Source organism: Phocoena phocoena, chromosome 1 (assembly GCF_963924675.1).
Source record: "Phocoena phocoena chromosome 1, mPhoPho1.1, whole genome shotgun sequence".
NCBI lineage: Eukaryota > Metazoa > Chordata > Mammalia > Artiodactyla > Phocoenidae > Phocoena > Phocoena phocoena.
The window spans coordinates 14,537,238-14,556,756 of NC_089219.1; the positions used below are offsets into that span (position 1 = coordinate 14,537,238).

At 52.8% G+C, this 19,519-nt stretch overlaps 1 protein-coding gene across 1 annotated transcript in view; it reads right to left on the reverse strand.

Annotated features, from left to right (window-relative positions):
• Window positions 1-297: 297 nt before the first annotated feature.
• Window positions 298-19,519, reverse strand: part of UBR4 (ubiquitin protein ligase E3 component n-recognin 4) — a 127,572-nt gene continuing 108,350 nt past the window's right edge. The window contains exons 95-106 of the mRNA XM_065885888.1: window positions 18,687-18,877; window positions 18,072-18,245; window positions 17,626-17,725; window positions 13,424-13,642; window positions 12,400-12,513; window positions 11,327-11,469; window positions 10,738-10,863; window positions 9,452-9,646; window positions 6,961-7,185; window positions 3,637-3,727; window positions 2,780-2,942; window positions 298-362 (exon numbers count right to left, since the gene is read on the reverse strand). Of these exons, the coding sequence (XP_065741960.1) occupies window positions 298-362; window positions 2,780-2,942; window positions 3,637-3,727; window positions 6,961-7,185; window positions 9,452-9,646; window positions 10,738-10,863; window positions 11,327-11,469; window positions 12,400-12,513; window positions 13,424-13,642; window positions 17,626-17,725; window positions 18,072-18,245; window positions 18,687-18,877 (1,806 nt within the window). The remainder of the gene's footprint in view (window positions 363-2,779; window positions 2,943-3,636; window positions 3,728-6,960; window positions 7,186-9,451; window positions 9,647-10,737; window positions 10,864-11,326; window positions 11,470-12,399; window positions 12,514-13,423; window positions 13,643-17,625; window positions 17,726-18,071; window positions 18,246-18,686; window positions 18,878-19,519) is intronic.

Consider the following 19,519-nt stretch of genomic DNA (forward strand, 5'->3'; position numbering starts at 1 on the left):
TCTCAAGATGCGCACACTCAAGTATTCAGTTGGCCAGGACAGCTCGTGGCTCCCAGGTATGTACAGGTCCTTCGACGGCTTGGGTTACAGACAACTTCATAGCTAGTGCACCACACACACGAGATAAAACAGGAAGCCTAAAATCCCCAAGCCACTCCAAGGAAAGTGAGGGAGGGAGGAGGGAGGAGCAATGGTGGAGCAACGATGCAGCAACCCGTGGCGGAAATCACACACAGGAGGGGAGAACACAGAGGCAGGCTAGCTTCCATCTCTGTCGACCGCCGTTCCGTGTGGTGCTCAGGGGACTGAGTCCAACAGGTCCTTCAGGAAGCTCTCCGGACCCGTGATCTCTGGTAAGAGACCTGGAGGACAGGCAGAGGTTGCTTAGCAGCGGCCCTCGCAGCCCCCAGCCCCCGAGTCACGGAGCCTGCGTCCACGCGGGAAACACACCGTGCTCCCACAAGCTCGGACACAGCTGCTCATGGGAGACCGGCGACGACCGCAGAGACAGTCACCGAGCAAACACTCTTGTCCTGGGAGGGGAGCTGGGCTCCGACACCTGGCGCTGCGGCAGGATTAAAGGCGTTTAAAGTGGCAGCGGCCAGCTCACGATCTCCCCAGGGCGGAGGTGCTACACCCGGGTCCCTGGACCCCGCAGGGGCCTGTAAGTCCACTGAAACTCAGTGCGCGGTGGAGCGGGGTGGGGGTGGGGGGGTCCTCTGGAGAGAGTGTCTACAGCCTTCAGCAGATTCTCAGAGGGACCTGGGGCCAAACAAAGGCTAACCCCACTGCCCTCGAGGGCTGGGAGGAACAGGGTAGGGTCAAAGAACCCAACCCCTAGTCCAGGGCCTGTAGCAAGCTGCCAGAGCTCAGGAGCTCCATTTCCTCCACTGCCAAATGGGGACAGTGACAAGTCCTTGTCACATCACCCTGGGGATTAGATGAGGTCAGTTATGTGAAAGTGCCCAGGGCACAGAAGGTGCTCGCTCAATCGGCATCAGGTCCCCTGCGGCCCATCCCTCCCTCACAAGCAGGGCTCTCACTTGACCAATGCGGGGTCGTTAACCCCGAGGCGGGGCAACACTCAAACTGAAGTCTGGGCTAATGCAGGAAGACTGCCCCCCATCAGCTCTTGCTGGTTTGGAAGGTGTTTTTGTCCTTGCATTTGAGTAGGGTGTGTCGGATGTTCTGAAATTTCCTACCAGTTTGAACAAAGCAATAAAGCCATGCCGTAAACGCCTGCACTTGCGCTCGAGTGGAAGGCGGCAGAGGCCTCCCACCTGACCTGCCCCCGCTCTTCCCTGCTCCAGGGCTGATGCAAAGCCCTGAACAGAGGTGAATACCTTCCTTCCCCTGCCTGCCTCTTCCTCCTCTTGAACTTTGACATTCATATTGACAGTCTTTGTAGACATCCACCAGACCCCTGGGTGACAGGTAAGGCACTGGGCCCTGAGGACACAGACACACAGGCTACCTGCTCTCAGTTGGGGCCACCTCTTGAAGAAAGCAAGGAGTGTAGCCAAGATAAAATGTCTAGGCTGAAAAGACACCCATGGGAGCATCTAGTGAAGTTAACAAAGGAACTGGGGTGAGCGGTGGCAACCTCTGACCGACAGGTAACAGGGAAGGCACCAGACCAGCAAAGGCCCGTCCAGTATGGCTTCCACTGAGGCCACTGCAACAAACGGCCAAACTGGAAGAAAGGCCTGGAGCTTTGGGGAAGCTCCATCCGGGAAGAAAGAGGAATTCACACTGAGCATCACTCCGAACGTTTGAGGGTTCAGTGCCCAGAGGACAGACTAGAAAATGCTAGTGGCGACCTTCTCTTGATAGGGGGATCTGGGGAGATTTTTTCTTGCTCTTCACACTTGACAGAATTGCCGTCAGGGAAAAGGAAACAAGCTCACAGAAGACTTAGGCAGGTGCGGCTCCCCCTGCTTTGGCTCTGGGAGCCTACCTTGGAAAGGACGGTGGTGACGGGGAGCTGGACTGCAGGGCCCATACCCTCAGAGGGCACGGGACTTTTAATTCGGGGTTGATTTTCCAGCACTGGCCCAAGTCACCTCCCCCTGCTGTCACCTGATGCTTGGTTATGAAATCCAAACAAATTTTAATGTGTTTGCAATTAGGATGACAAATTTGTTCTATAACGAACCTGTACACAGGAGAGAACAATGACTTCATTTTTACCAGCTGGGGGATGAGAAACTGTCTGAGGATGTCTCATGTGACAGCACTTCAAAGCACCTACTAGCAGAGATGTTCTTTGCTCTCTTTTGATATTTACTATTTATCTTAAGAATCAGAGTTGAAATCTTCCACACCTCCCCGGGGGCAGCTGTGACATAAGATGTCTCAGTCCCCGAAAGGCAGGAGGAAGACAGGTAAGCTCCATGTTAGTTCTCTGAACTGTCATAAGAAGCCAGGAAACCAAAAGGGGCTCCAGTGATTTTCCAGCTATGCCCCACTGGGAACTTGTTTAATCTTCAAAGCCTCAGTTACCCCATCTGTAAAATGGGGATAACCACAGCTCCGCCTCACACAGGGCTGCCCTGCAGACTGGGAAAGTGCGTGCATGAGAACACAGCACCTGGGGTGAAGTGAGCCACACGTCACGGCCGCATCTCGTTACCAGGGACCTGGTATGTACACATCTCTCCCAGACCCCTCGGTGGTGGCCCACAGGCTGGTTCTCGCCTGTTTTTTCCTGTGTGTGAAGATGAAAGCGGATGGCCAGCCCCCCTAAGATCCGTGAAAGATGAATAACCTTGACACTGACCAGCGGCGTCGAGGAACTCTGAGAAGGTCTCCACTGGCATGAACTCCTCCTGGAAGGCCTTCAGGGCCTTGTCGGCAGCTTCGTGGATGGGCATGTCGTTGTGGCGGATGTATTCTGCCAGAGAGCAGGACCAGCCACCCTCCGTGTTGCTGGTCGGCACCTTCTACGAGAAGCAACAGGACACACAGGCCGGGCGGGTCGCTCAGGTCAGGCAGGGAAGAAGAGAGCCCTCCCATACACATCCAACTTTTCCCTGGAGGATGTGTTCTGCTTCCAGGAACAACAAAATTTCACTTCATTCCTCTCACAGCCCCTCTCCTAAGCGCATGTCACATGAACCTACAAGCTTTGAGAGGCGATGCGTTCTTTCCTCCCCATCCCCTCCACCATCAAGCATTTCCCCAAGAAGAGGGACTCATCAACACGCTTTAATTCAGCTGTTTCATTTAGATGATGAAAGGAACCACCCCAAACCCTCTGATTCTCTCAAGGCTGAGAGGAGCGTCCCTATTATAAACTGGGGTGGAAAAAGTTACACTCACACAGGGCAACGGAGCTGATCCAAACAGAGGGGACGAGAGCAAACAGAGAGTGACTCGGGGTAGAGCGGGGGGAGAGCGGCCTGTAGAAGAGGGTCTGCAGCAGCCTGAGACCGGGTCACAGGAGCAGTCATGGCTACAAATGCAGTCTACACACGCAGGGGTCGGAGCTAGAGGGTAAACCCCTCCCCACGGTGGGTCGGCCTGTTTCTCGGGGGAGGCTGGTGGAGGAGCCGGCTGCCGAGGCATGGTCAGAGCCACAAGCACAGACGTCTACGCCCCTGCCAAACCCGGCCACGCTCCCAGCGGCCTCCTTACCTTAAACATGTTATAAATGAGATCAACGAGGGCCCAAAAGAGAAGGGAAGAGCGATAAGCAGAGTAGTCCTTCACCGCCTTGTCTGTCAGCCTGGAAAATAAAACCAAATCCCATGTCCGTGAAGACCCCGGGAGGATACTCCCAAGGACGGAGCCAAGCATTCTGGGAGCAGGGGAAGAGTCTGCGCATCACTCAGCTCCAGCCACCTGCCATCTTCTCAGAGGAACGCAGCCACGGGTCAGAGCTTCTGAAGCCCTGGGACCCAGAGATTTATTCACCACAAGACGCTGCATGACAGAGTCATCTTTAGTAGCGACTCTGCTAAGCCAGGGAAAATGGGAAAGAGGGAGACGTAAGTTGCAACACGGCAGCCAAAAGGCTACTGCCTTAAAGAGTCGCCACAGAGTCCCGTGTTTCCCTGTGTTGAGCCCCCACACGCGCTCTCGGACTTGACGGGACCTAATAAATGCAGGAGGAAACAAGGTTCTACTTCAGTCTTCACATTCCCACTTGGAGAGTTTTTACCAGCAGCCAGCAGACCTAAAGCAGTCTCACACAGTAATCTGCCAACCGCGTGCCACGTTAAAACCAGCAAGCCGGGCACCTGGCGTCGGACAACAGTGATGTCTCGGATGTGAGCCACAGCCGGCCCAACACCTCCGAAATCCCGGGCTAATCCCAGAGCTCACCACACCCCTTCGTTTCTAACCAGCATCGCTGCTACTTAATCCAGCGACGCGGTCTGGGATTAGAGAGCAGCCAAGCCCTTGGAACACGGAGGGCCGTCACTGACAACAGCGTCCACCGCCTTCCCAGCAGACGCTCCTGGTCTGAGGAATGATTACTGCAGGTAGAGCCACCATGAAGTACAGAACGACCAGCACCCACTCTGCACGGTGAGTGAAATGCCGGTGCTAGGACTTGGTTTCTACAGCCCAAGATCTAGGAGAGGTTTTGTCTGCAAACTGCCTTCATATCTGTAATAAGTAAAGGCTAGATAAACCCTTGTCATGGAGATTCTACACCCTGGAACAGAGCCCATACCAAAGGGACCAGAACTTAGTATTAAAATGTGTGTGCGTGCACGCACCATGTGTTTATATACACTAGAATCATAAACATCAGACAAGCACAGATGTTATTCATTTAGAAGCTAAAACTACACTGTATGGGCCTCAAGTGGAGGGACTACCTGGCATGAGACAGGCCAACCACACCTACACTCAGTCAATGTTTAAGTTATTAACCAAAGTAAAGTAAAATAATAAAATGAGACAATTCTGTTCGCTAAGGTATGCTACCTGTACCCTCCCTCCCCCCAACGTCTCCAAAGCGCCCACCTCCTCCCCGACCGCCACGCATGAGCACACTGCAGCCGAAAGGGAAAACTACTGCAAGGTGGGCCTGTGGACGGCGATGGGGCTTCTTTCTCTGCAACTCTGTGCACTGGCAGACAAGGAAACAGAAAAGGCTCTGACGGAAGCCTAGTGAAGTCCCAGGCTTAAATGCTTGCAAGTTCCTGGCAGAAGAATCTTTTCCTGAAGGTAAAGCCCGCAGAAGGGAGCAACTCCTCTTGTGCGGACTCCTAGATCTCTGTGTACCTGCTGCTGCCCCCACCCCATAATGGGCTGAGGACAAAGCCTGCTGCCAGTGGCACTGCCCCAACCACCAGGAGGTCACCCTCTAAATGTCCCTCCTTAGAGGGTGTCCCACACCGTGCTGATGGCCAGCACTCTGCCACCCTGCTTCCAGGGCACCCTGCTCACACCCTGACACCCCGCCAGGGCTGCTCCTTCTTGCAGCTCTTTCGCATTGGTGGCACGAATCTGGAGTGGCCCTGCCCAACTTAATTATTTCAGGTTAATTAGTAAAGGTGACTCAACTGCTACAGAGGAAAAGGCAACTCATGAGTGCAGGTCACACTGGATTTCCTAACTAAGCTGTGACCAAATCAGCTTTTCCTTAACTGCCTGGGACAGTAATGAATTCCAGTCTCCTAACTGAAAGCAACACAGCTCCTGTGGGTTCAGACTTCACACCTGTCACCGAGAGCCTGTGCCCAGTGAATAGCTACTTTGCGTGCTATGGATACAGGCCGAGCCTGGCTTATCAACAACTTAGCATCTTCCAGATCTAACTTTTGATTCCCAGCAGCTAGTTAACTATTAATGCTTTAGACTCTTGGTTAACACTGGAAAGTGCTATGTTTGGAATAGGGGCAGGGGCTAGGTAGGAATCTAACAAGACCGGCCCCCTCCTGCTCTACGCAGAGGCTGGCACTGGCTGGACCCAACAGCAGAGCTCCAACCTGGTCTCCCCGGGCCACGAGGTGCCTACCACTAGCGACTTGATAAATCAGAGCTGATGGAGGTGGAGACACCAGGTGTGCAAATTCAGGCCAAGGCTGCTTCCACTTGGTCTGTCATTATCAGGGGCCTAAAAGCTCCTCCCCTGCACCCTTGATGGAAATGTCCCCTCAGATCCTAGTGAAAGCAGACACAGGAGGACAGACCTTCCCAAAGTGAAGAAGGTTTCCCTCAAGGGCAGAAGCAAGCTGACAACTCATAGCCTACCCTGTAGCCCAGGGAAGGCAGACTGCTCGGGGCCACGACGGGCCAAGAGTAGCACCAAGGAGTCCCCTCGGGGTGGCGCAATCTGTGCACTCGTCGCAAAAGGCTTCTCGCTGTTGTTGTCTGCAGTTGTTTGCCTCAAGACACCTCCCAGCTGACCCAAATCACAGCACGGGGTCATGAAAACAAAGACCACTTCCTTCCCAAAATGCCTTCCTTCTTAGGGAGGTGTCCACACCAACAGCAGAGAAAGAAAGAAGGCTCATGGAACGCGGGGGCAGACGGGATAGGAATGTGACCAAGGAGGGAGATGAGGAGCTTTTAATACCAGAAAAGAACATCCCCGAGCACAGCCCCCAGGAAGCTTTGCTAGTTTATGCGCAGACCAGCAAGATTCGGAACACCTGGCTACCTGTCTCAACTGCCTGCCGACCCTAACCCTTCTCCTGAGAAGTCTCACCCTGTGCCTGGCTGCTTCCTCTCTGAGGACACTTCCCAGGGGTAAGCCTGGCCCCACACTTCTAGTGCCTGAACACCTGACCCAGAGGGGCAGGCACCCAGCGGCATCAGGCCTCGACTCTTGGTGTGACCGGCCGGGAAGGCTCAGGATCCATTACCGAGTCAAGCGAGGCGCCTCCACTCAGCACCTGCACGCCGCGGGCAGCTTTTACCCACAGCGGTTACAGAGTCCGGGCGACAGGCGGCCCAGGAGACGGCTCCCTGAAGCAGGCGCTTCCCGAAGCGAGCACTGACCTGGTGGCTCCCCCTGGAGCCACTGCCCGGGCCTGAGAGGTCACCAGCAGCCGCCGCAGGATTTCCACGCGTATGGCTCGCCACTTCTCGGGGGGCAGGACGTGGAGGGCTAGGACAGTGAAGTAGTGGGGCCCGTCCACTTCAAAGGCACTCTCCACCCACTTCTCCTTGGGCTGCTCCAGAAAGCCCTGGAGGTTCTTCTCCTCTCGGGAAGTTGCTCGGGTTCTGGAACAAAAGGAGCACCATGAAACCAGGGCAGAAGCAGGGCACGAGCAGCAAGGGGGAGGAGGCTTGCTCAATCTCCCGTCTTCTTTTACATTTCCTGAGCGCTCGGCTCACGGAACCCCCCAACCCGTCCTCCACCGCCCCTCCCGCCTCCTCTCTCCAAGCGGGGCACCCCCAGCCCCGCCCCAGTCCTTCTCGGGGGCATCTTCCTCGTCCCCCACCCCCCAGCCCAGCTCCGCACAATTCCAACTGCGCGTGTCCGGCACATTCACAAACACTCCGCCATCCACGTGTCCTGACAACTCTGGAAGGTGACAGCCGGCACCTCTTTACCAGGGTATATGAAGGCCCGGGGAGTGAAGTGACACAACCAAAGTCACCAAACCAGTCAGCAAACCCAGAGTCTCTGAGCCCACAGCCCACACTCCCCGACTCGACGAGTCTCGGTACAGCTAACTGTTCACACGGCATTTGCAGCCGGTGCCCTTCCTAGGCTATCGTGGTGTGTTCTTTTATGTGTCTGTGTCCTCTCTCCTCCATTAGAACAGATTCCTCCCGGCGAGCACTGCTTCTCGTTCTCGTTTTTGCCTGAACTGCAGCAACAATGGTAATCATCAACTTTAACGCCAAGCCCGTTCTAAGAGCTTTCCATGGATTATCTCATTTAATCCTCACGATAACCCGATGAGACGGGTACTCTCCCAACGTTACAGAAGGGGAAACTACAGCACAAAGAGAGTAAATATTCTGCCCAAAGCCACACAGTGGGGAGTGAAGGAACCAGGCTCTGACCCAGGCAATCTGGCTCCAGAGCTTTCCCAGCGTGGACTCTCCACCTGCAGTGAAGCTTCGACAGGTCACCAGACGGGCACTGAGAGACCACTTCCTTATCTCATATTTCTGGCTACACTCTCTCCTTACGAGCTGGATGGTGCTCTCAGGCCAAGAGTGCTTGATGCCCCATCCTAGTTCCCTGTAAATAAAAACACAACACTAGTAGCAGCTGAATCAAAGTTACCAGGTCTGCACATGGCACTGCCAGGCACTGGACTGTGGGAAAGCAGGGAGGATGGTACGGGGACACCAGGCACCCTTCTGCTCCATGGATGAACACAGATGGAACAGGCGGCTACCCTAGACTGGAGTGTCCAGAACTGGAAATCAGAAGCTTTGTGCCATCGCACGACCCGCTCCACTCTGCCCTGGCTCGCGCTGTGTGTGACATACTCGCCTTCACATACAAACGTCCCAGCAAAGGCAACAATCCCTGCTCAACCAGCGCCCCCCACCCCCCCCACGCCCAGCGTGACCAAGCTCACACCAGCGTGAACCGGCGAGGGAAGCAGGCTGTGGCTGGGAAACAGTGCCTCTTCGTGCAGCTTCCGGCTCAGCCTCTAACTGACCGAGACCATCAGGACACAGCCTGCTCCCTCCCCAACTAAGGAAACTAAGCATGAGTTACGAGTGTCTGGCATTTCAGAGACACAGTGACATCGGAAGCCACCAGCTCTGTTCTGCTGGACAAATCATGCGGCCTCTCTGGGTCTGCTTTGCTCCCCGGAGACTGGGGTGGCTGCCTCCAGGCTTTGCTCCCTCCACCCCAATGCTGCCAAAAAGAGGCAACGGCTCTGTCAAAGGCCCCACGGACACCAGCAATCAGCACTGCTCAGGCCTGAAGCACAGGCCTGTTTTTTTTTCTGGGCTACCTTCCTTCTCAGCTGACTTTCCCAAATAATCTTCAACAACACCTCCCCGCTCACAGCTGCCAGAAGCCTCACTCACTGAAGAAGAGACAGGGATAGCAAGTCCAGGCCCTTGGTCCTGCCACATCCTCCAGCTGTGAAACGCTCACCTGGGAACAGCCTGTGTGTCTTTGACAGTGACTGTGTGCGGCCCTGACCCATGCCCCACCCCCCCCAATCCAAGGGAACAGTCTTGCAAGTAGCAGCTACACTGAAGTAGAAGCTTCGATGATCTGGCCTCTCCCGCTTCCTGCTTCCCTCTGGGCTGAAGGTCAGTCCAAGCAGGCAGCCCTTGGCTGCCCGTGCTGGTAGATGAGACAGTTTTGGAAGAGGAAGCCACCGTACTGTTTATTCTGGGTGATTCCAAAGAGGCGCCGATGAACATTCCTACTTCGGTAAAGGCTGCCTGGGGCCAGACATTCGTTCTAGAACTAACTAGAACGGCTACAGAAAAGGCGGGAGAGCTTGTCGGGCAGAGGAACACGGGGGTCAGCCCGTGCTGCCCCGAGACGCGTGGTACTGACGTGTTCAGGACGTAAAGCACGGTGTGGATGATGTACGGGATCAGGTGGATGTTGCTCTCCCGGCCGCCACCTCCAGTGTCCGCGCTGAAGGACTGCTCCATGGCGAAGCGCAGGAACAGCAGCTTGATGTCGTGGATGTTGAGCTGGTACGTGGGCTCCCGCTGGCCCGTGCACTCCTGGAGGTAAGTATTGTGCCTGGGAGAAGAGAACAGGTGGTGAAGTGGAAGCAAGCTCCCTGGTGAAGACCCAGCTGGGAAGGCAGAGCCCCCCTTCAGCCCGATGGCTGTGAAGGTTACACAGACGGATAGAGAATGAAAGGGGGAGTCGAGGACAAGGGCTGGGCTCGGGGGAAGACAAGAGCAGAGCACACTTTTGTTTCTGCTGTGACTGAACGCGATGCTCTCCAAGCTTTGAGGAGAACGTGCCGGTTTGGGGGCGGGGCGGGGGGAGCAGGGGGTGCATTTCTTGATGGACTAATGTCATAGGACATATTGTGACCACATCTGGAAGTGCATTTTGGGAGAAGAAATGTAGAACTTATTCATTCTGACTGACAAGGTGATCTACCCATAAGAATCATCTCCTCAACCTGCAAATAAAAGGTTTTCCTATGTCAATGTACGTCACCAACCACCTGGACTCTGCCCCTGATTAAGCCTGTGCCTCAGTCCCTTCACCTGCAGAAGGTGTATAATAACAACACCCGGGAAGCAGTTCGACATGCTGCCCAGCATGACTTTCGTCATTATTACCGCCAAGTGCCTGGTTCATGGTAAGTATCTTTTCATCCCCGAGCTTTACAATAGGACTTGGGGTGGGGCACCACTGCACAAGGCATCTGCAAGAGATGAGGACCTCACAGAAGGTTTCGCTACTCTACTCTGGATTTTAGGACAAGGGAGGCTTTGAAAGGAGCCCGATAATCCCCACGCCATCAAGCTATTTTCATTATTTAAACCTCAGAGAAATAGAAGTGAACTCTGGGAAATTTTGGCCTCAAGGACCAAGTCAGGGGTCCTGTGTTTTGTGTCCTAAGATCAGCAAAGGAGGAGAGGTAGCAGATAACCAGAGATTCCACCTGGGGCCCCAGACGCTGAGGGTGCTGGCTTCTCCCAGCAGAGTCCCCTCTCTTCCGGACGGGCTCCCCTGTCAGGAAGCAAAGACAGACATGGATTCCTGATGAGGGTGACAGGAGATGGCTTCCCCAGGGCCGGGGCTGACAGCTGATCTTCCCCTATCTCCTGGGAATCCTCTCTTTTCGACCATGCAAGATGCTCCGCACTCACCTTGCCAGACAGGTGGCAAAAGCTGACTCAGGAACATGGGGCCCCCAGACGGGAAGGAGACCGTTGCACTTAGTGTTGGCGTTCTGAAGGGCGGCACTTTCCCACTCTTCCCGGCCTCGAGCCAGCCTGGATTGGGAGGAGAGCAGGGACAAGTGACTGCTGGAATTAATCTGGCAACCAGGCACCTGGGCGCGTGGGGGTGGAGGAGGGTTTGCTGACACTAAGGAAGTGCTGGCCCGTGTGCCTGACGCTACAGAGAGGAGCAGCCGTTTGTAACCACGATGGTAAATGCCGGCTTCACCGCCTCTAGTAAGCAAGGCTGCTCTCACCAGCCTTGGGCCAAAAGCCAAGTATCTTTTCCAGATTATATGGCAGGAATGGCACCTGGGCCTGTATGGCTGAAGGTAGGACACCATACTTTGCAGAGCCTAAGGAAGAGAATTAAAGCCTCAGGGGTGGCAGTCCCACCCCCTCCCAGTCCAGGGCCTCTGGCGAGCTGCCCGCTCCCCTGAAGTCACACAGGGCTAGTACTGAAGCACATGCAAGGGGAGGCCTAGTGAAGGAGCCACCCCGCAAGAGCCAGGCCCACCTGACGGCAGCCAGGTGGCAATCGTAGTGCACGATGTTGAAGTGGGACACGGTGCTGTAGCCCTGCTGTTTCCGGGGCTTGTTCTCCATCTCCTCTAAGGCTACCCGCTTGGTGAAGGTATAAATGCCCAGGACCTTGGTGGGCTGCAAAGATAACATAAAAAGGAGGAGAGGTGAAACTCCAAGGCAGGCTGTGAAAGGAGGTGAAGCAGAGCAGAGGGGCCCCAAGGGTCTACGATCCTAGGAAGGGATGCATTCAGGAAAGGGGGTGATGGTGAGCCCCTCAGTCTCCTGCTTAAGCACTTGGCTGGGCAGAGCCCCAGTGAAATGAGGGTCGTGGGGAGCAACTGAAATAAAGTGGATGCTGTGAGACAGAAGGGCAGAAATGCGAGCCTGAACGGTCCCTTCCTTTTTGCTTCTTTTATCTGAAAATGAAGAATAAAGTGCCTTCTTGTTAAGTCACTTGTTTGTCAAAACTGACCAGAAAGCTCCAAGGAGCCTGTGTCACAGCAGGACTTACAGGGCTCGTGGCCCAGGGTAGGGCCCCTTCGACAGGCTTGGGTACTAAGTAATAAATTCAAGCTGGAGAGGAAGAGCGACGACTGTTAGGCCTTTAGGGGAGCAAACTGGTCACTTGCTGTTGTGTTCCTTTGGGCGTTAAATCGAGTTAGGTGGAGCCCAGAAAGCCAAGGTCCTGACCTTCTGCCCAGGTTATCTGAATATGGAAGCAGCATGATATGTTTTTAAAAGCCCCAGGTCTGAAGTCAGAAAAGCCTGGGCTAGAACTCTGGCTCTGCTACACGAACTTCGTTTTCTCATCCATAAATTAGGGCTTTTTACAGGTTTAAAGATAAAATTACCCAGTTTACATAAAGGCTCTGGGCACAGGGCCTGGCACACGGAAGGGACCCAGTGAGTGGCAGCTGCTGATGACGATGAAGACTACCGTGCAGATCAGTCTGCCTTCCCACCTTTAGAGAGGACAGCTGGCCCCAAGATACGAGCCCTGACTCTGGCCTAAGAACAAAAAGGCCTCAGGCGAGGGAGGCCACCGGGGCTTGGGACTGACCGCACCTGGAACTTGTACCCCTCCCTGCAGATGCAGCATGTGAGGCCCGGCTCCTCGATCAGCTCCTCCATCTGCTTCAGGAGCGCCGTCTTGGTCACGACCTGGCCCTTCTCATTGGTCTGTAAGGGGAACCCCAGGTGGCACGTCAGACAGGAATTTCCACGCACCCTCCCACTGCAGCTTGGGGACACGCAGGCACAGGGCTGACCTTCCACATACATGAAAAGGACTGCTGCACTGAAAGGAAATCTCTTTAGTTGGCTTCTAATGAGGGTAAAGACCCAGATTCTCCTGCTATTCTCTTCCTACAGGAACCACTGAAGCAGAGGAAACCATCCAGCTAGAACCCTGGCAAGTTGCCACTTGCCAACAAAGAAGCCCCCTTTCCTCGTGCCAGCAAGACCAACTCTTGGCTGACAAGGGCTGTTGCAGCATGAGTCATTTACTGTTCCCATGGGAGTTTTAAAACTGCTGACACTCAAGTTCGCTGGTCTGGAGAAGGCTCTCACAGGACCTCTGCCTCCTCCAAGGTAGGATAGAAGAGCACAGAGCCCTTCTTGTCGAACAGACCCAGGTTCAAACGCCTGTCAGCCACTTGTTAGTTATGTGCCTTGCCGATTTACTTCACCTCTTAGCTTCAATTAGTTCATCTTTAAAATGGGTATAAAATCAACCTCTCAGAAGCACATGAGAGCTTAAATACAATCTTACAAGGAGGCTGCGTAAGCACAGTGCCTGGCATATAATAAATCCTTGATCAACAATGATTATCACCATTTTTAATGCTTCTGCGAACTTGTTAAGTCATTTAACCTCTGAGCCTCATCCGTATAGAACAATGATAGTCACACATCTAAGGGCTGTCGGGAAGATGAAAGAAGGTGAAGCATCTAGTGCCGTGCCCAGTACACCGACCCCCTGCCCACAGCCTTCACCTTCACCATCCCCAACCCCAGCTCTGAAACCCCAGAGCACAAATGACTGTGCCACAGGGTAGGCAAGAATGCGGGGACCCAGGCGTGGCTGTACCGTCATGCCCAGCGTGCCCAGAGCCTTCTGCCTCATGGCCATGGCCATGCGCTTCTTCTCGGCCCGGGTTTCCCTGCGGGCCGCGTCTATCTTCTTGTTTACATCAGGGTGTTCCCGCAGTGCCTCCAGCAGGTTCTCTGCCAGGGTCCCAATGCCCTCATCGCTGGACACCTGCTCCAGTTTATGCAGGTTTGTAATGGAGTCGGTTCCGATCAGAACCTGTCAAGAAGGGACCAAAGAGATGATGGCCTCCAGTTATGTAAACAAGTGTTCTTCTCAGGAGCTTAAAGGTTCAAAAAACGTGCACAATCTCATGTCATCTGCTTGGTTTCAATCAGATCCTCTGATTTTACACTTCAAGAGATTCGGACAAATGGAGGAGGATAGGCTCTGCCACCAACCTCTGACTAGTCACCACGCTCTTCAGTCCCCATAACCCTGTCTATAAAATGGGGGCAGGCCAGGGCCGCCACGATGATTAAATCAGATGCCATACGTAAAGTGCTCAGCACGGTGAAAGTGAGAGGGGCTCAGATAAGAGTCCCTGGAGAAGCAGCCCCTGATGAGGCCTCAGTGGTGAACTCAGCAACCACACCAAGCAAAGAAGGCCCTTGATGTTCACGGGGGCTCTGCTGAGCTCTTCATCCGTGTCCACCAAACCCGGGAGCACAGCAGTTTTCTCGACCTAGGGATTCCAGACGTACAACTACACGTGGGAGTGGGGATAAGAAACAACTTAGAAAGAAACAGATGTAAACAAAAACCTCCTGTGCTTAAAGATGCTGGCAGCTGCTACACGACAGCACCACACTATCCACAGGGGTGGGAGAACGTCACGACGCTGAAGGCAGGGGAAATCCGCAAAAGCTCTCTGCGGGAGCTCACTGCGAAATCCGCACCACCCCATCACTGGTGAGCTGATGCCAGTTACCACACAGTTGACAATAAACCGAAAACAACAAAGCCAACTTGCAATGTGAAAGCTCAGCACTCAACTCAGGTCACTCACTAGCTCATAGATCTAGTTTCCCAGCAGGTACGCGTCCACTTCATACCTCAGCGAAGTGACAGGCCGTCTCGTCTCATGCTCCTCAACGCTGAACTCGTAGTTCAACTGCCTACTGAATACTCCACGGTCCCCTAGACTTAACGTTCGGGCTGTGTACTGCGTGCACGTGTGTGCACACACATGCGTGTGAAGCTCCTACCCTCCTGAGGCTTACACTCTAGTTAGGAGGACAGAGCACACACTAATAACCTAACATCACAGACTCTCCTCCCCCTCACTCACTCCCAAACCTCCTAGTTCCCCATCTCTTTCAATGGCATCACCACTCCTGTCACTCAGTCCAGATACGGAACGGAGTTCTTGATTCACCCAGCTTCTTCACTGCTGACGTGCAATCAATCTCCAAATCCTATTTATTCCACCTCCCAGATCTCTGTCGAATCCATTCACTGTCCACCTCACTAACTGGAGTTCAGCCGCCATGGCCTCTCACCTAGATCACGATAAAAGCCTGCCAACTGTTCTTCCCACCTCCCTCGTCACCTCCATCCGATTCATCCTCTAGGGTACGGCCAGGCTCACTACCCTCAGGAGACAATCCACACTCTTCTCCGTGGGGCGTGTGATGTGGACCCACGCGTACATCTCCAGTGCCGGCTCTTGCCACGTCTCACCTCCAATGCAACTGCTTTCAATTCCTGGAATGCTTTAAGCTCTCTCACCTCTGAACCTCTGCGGGCGCCCTATTCTTCTCTTAGAAATCCCCTTCCCTTTGACCCCTTCCACACTGCATTTACCCCCAGCTCTGTTATCACTATGTCCTCGGCTCTATCTTCCACCAGACGGTAAGCTCCCAGAGGGAGCTGTGACTGTCTCATCTGCCAACGTCGCCTCAACCTAGCGCAGCACAGGTACATGACAGGCACTACACAAATACGTGCTAAAAGAGAAGTGAATGGTCAGAAGTATGAATGCCAAGTATCTAACTAGACGAAGCCTTGTTTTTAAAAAAGAATTCAATTTAGTAACTAAGAATAAGCTTGGAATCCACTGACCTGAGTTCTCAGGTCAATGTGTTGCCACTGGCCAAATGACAATTCTGTCCCTTGACTTACCCACATTCAAAATAAAGATGTTACAAGGATAGGGGAAAAAAAATAAGTGAAAACTCTTACGTAGGAAGAATTATCCGTCAGATGTAATAATTATGGCTATTTCCACTGAACTGAACAAAAGTTGAGTACTACAGTTATTTGAGTGAGACATATGGAAGAACCTTTACTGTAGCCAATTAACCACATTTTTGGAGTTATCAGAACAGATCACTACATGAGAATGTGGAACTATACTCAAGATAGACAGCTCTAAACCACCACCAAAAAATGCAGCCCTGAGGACTCTCAAAACTCAACGCTGAAAACACAAACAATACTATGAGAAAATGGGCAAAAAATATGGACATACATTTCACTGAAGCAGACAGACAGATGAAAGACATGAAAAGATGTGCAGTGAGTGTCATTATCCATCAGAGAAAACAAATTAAAACCACTCTGAAACCATCACTCTACGTCTATCAGCACGGCTGACGCACCACCAAAGGCTGGCGAGGATGCAGACAGAGCGGACCGCTCGCACCCTGCCGACGGGAATAGGAAGCGCTGCAGCCTCTAGAAAACAGTTTGGCAGCTTCTTGTAAACAAAATAATGCAACAACTACACAAGCCAGTAGCTGCAGTCTTGGGCATTTACCCCAAAGAAACGGAAACTTATTCACACAAAAACCTGTACGTGAACATTCACAGCCACTTTACTCACAGCAGCCTCAAGATGGCGACAACCCAGACACCCTTTAATGGGTGATGGTTAAACGGGTCACGGTGCAGCCCCGCCATGGACACTACTCAGCAGTAAGAAGGAACAAACGACTAATATATACAACAACCAGGACAAACCGCCAAAAAATTATGCCGAGTGAACAAAGCCAATCCCCAAAGGTTACGTGCTTTATGATTCCATTTAGTACACAACATTCTTGACAGGACAAAATTACAGAGATGGAGAAGATCAGTGGTTGCCAGGGCAGGTGGATGCGGCTATAAAAGGATAGGGACTTCCCTGGTGGCACAGTGGTTAAGGATCCGCCTGCCAACGCAGGGGACACGGGTTCGAGCCCTGGTCTGGGAAGATCCCACATGTCACGGAGCAACTAAGCCTGTGCACCACAACTACTGAGCCTGCGCTCTAGAGGCCGCAAGCCACAACTACTGAGCTCACGCACCACAAATACTGAAGCTTGTACGCCTAGAGCCTGTGGTCCGCAACAAGAGAAGCCACTGCAATGAGAAGCCCACGCACCGCAACGAAGAGTAGCCCCCGCTCACTGCAACAAGAGAAAGCCTTTGCACAGCAACAAAGACCCAACACAGCCTAAATAATAAATAAATAAATAGGACAAGAAGAGGGATCCCTGCGGTAAGGAAACGGTCCCGAATCTTGACTGCATGGATGTCAATGTCCTGGCTGTGATAAATTTCCTATAGTTTTGCAAGGCGTTCCCATTGAAAGAAACTAAGTAATGGGTACACACGACGTCTCTGTATTATTTCTTAACAACTACGTGTAAATCTACAATAATCTCAAAATAAAAAGTTTAATTAAAAAAAAAACAAATCCAGACTGGTCACCTGTCTGGGCCAATTAGCGTTTGTGAGAGTAACAGATAGCTCAGCCCAGTGACTATCAGGAAGGAGCAACCCGGCAGACCGGGCTGGGCCTCCCTGAGAACCAAGTTTTTGGCTGCCTGGGGCAGAGCAGAAAATGGTAGTGATGGCATTACAAATGTCCCAGGGACTACAGCCAGAAATCAAAACTCTTTTTACCCTCTGGCCAGCCACACCCTCACAACTGCTGCTCAGCTAAGCCGTGAGATAAAGAAGCCCCACATAAGAATGAGTTGAATGAGGAAATCACAAATGTAACTTAATCCTGTCTGCACACAGAGAGATGAACCAGATGACTTCTGAGAGTCCTTCTAGTCTGGGAGTCTCATATATTAGGGCAACTCCCATCTCAAGACTAATCAAGGTGGTTACCTTCACTCAGTCGTGGCAGATGAGGAGAGAGGGTGTGGTTCCCTCCCATGACGTGTGCTGCTCCAGAATAAGGCCCGCGTTGCATGCTAGTTACTCACCTGGGTGGCAGGGTGCTGGATGGCCAGCCCCCGAAGAAGTCTCAAGATAAACGGCAGGGCTGGGCGAGACAAAAACTTTTTCCAGATGTCAGCATCCAAACTGCAAAGCAGAGAGAGGCTTATGAGCAAGCCAGAGAAGCAAAGGCCACCTAGAAACCGGCTGTTGATTCTGGCTTGTTTAGATGTGACCCTACAAGCGTACCATAAAGAATCACAAAGGACCACCCAACTCAGCTGAGAAACCAGATAGAAGTTTCTGTTTCCTCGAAACAGAAACCAACAAACTGCCATCCTTTCCCACAGCCCCAAGGGCTGCAGTCGCCTTGATAGCTTCCAGAAGGGGAGGGAGACCCCAAGGAAGGCAGAGGGATGCCAAGACGATGAAGGAGAAAAGGAATCAGAAAGAGGGGAAGGAAAGCAGCCCCTCTGACAGAGGTGCTGCTTACTTCTTGGCACTGGGAATGTGCTTTTTCATATAGTCAAGTGCATTCTGGGTGATTCCCTTCTGGAGAATCAGATCCTTTAGCTGATGCCCATTGCTGTTGTTCTTGATGCCAGCTGCGATTTTACAGAAGCAGTCCAGGAAGACTTTATCATCGCCACTGTGATCTTCGTCATACCTAGGAGGAAAGAGCAAAGACCCCGAGAGTGTGAAAGGAGGAACAAAAGCTGATCACGTCCTTCTCTTGGCTGACAATCTCCAATGGCCTATAGGATCAAGACTGAACTCCTGAGCACACCCTTCTCATCTGGCTCCTGCCACGCCCCCCTACCTCCCAACCCCGTCTTGCGTTTTCATGCTTTTGCACACGTGACTCCCTCCAGCTTGTCATATCTCCTTCCCATGTCACCAACCACTTCTCCTTCTCTGCCTCACCAGGTGCTACTTTAACACAATGTATTTTACTTTTTGCCTCCCCGGTTAGACCGAGCCCCTTAAAGGCCAGACTAGCACACAAACATCTAATGGAAACTCAGGTGATTCTTCCTTAGTCTCCCAGAACTAGTCTAGGGTTTTCACAGGGACTCTCGTTCAGCTGTCTGAAATCTAGGCAACCTACTTATCAAAGCTGCAGTATGGTTTGAACCGCTCCACCAAGATCTGCATTTTCTCCACCTCCCCGAAGGACAGGTATGGGATGATGCGAAGCAGGCCCTGGAGCACGCTGGGGTTGGAGCGAACAAAGGTGCTGTTGATCTGGTCCAAGAGCATCACGAGTTGATCTTTGTCACCCGTCAGGAGGAGGTTGCCCTGCAGTAAGAGAGAGGACGGGAGGCCCACTAAGAAGGCTGGGACTTTGCGGCCCTTAATGGTCATCCATTTCCATCAGAGCCATCAGAAGTAGCCCTAGAAGAACAGTGTCTCAGCACTTCCTGGGGAATAATCAGCAGTGTGAGTTCTACCTCATAAATTAGTTTCTAACTTTCTGCGGTGGCTCTGTTAATAGTCTCAGGTGGTCAAAATAAACCAGCACAATCTTCCCCTCCCCCGAGAGAACGCAGGCTGCCTGGTATTCATTTGGTCATATCTCTGGCCAAACCATCAGCACCAACAAGAACAGAGGAATGCGTGGGTGTGCTAAGTGGAGAGAAACTGAACTGGGAGCTGCAGACCTGAGTTCTAGGCCTTCAACTGTACAGTAACCGACTATATGGTACTGAACGGCTCACTTCATCTCTCTGGGCTTGGAGCTTCCTCAACTGTGAATCGAGGGGTTGGACTAAGGCCCTTGTCGATCAACTGGAATAGTCAGCTTTGTTTCCTCTGAATCCAGATTTCAGGCTTTAACGGAATGATGTCACCGTGAGCTGGGCAGGTTCAATCATTCTTGGTTGACACAGCTAGACACAAACCAGCCAATGGCTGGCAATGAGACGATGTCTGCGGGTGGAC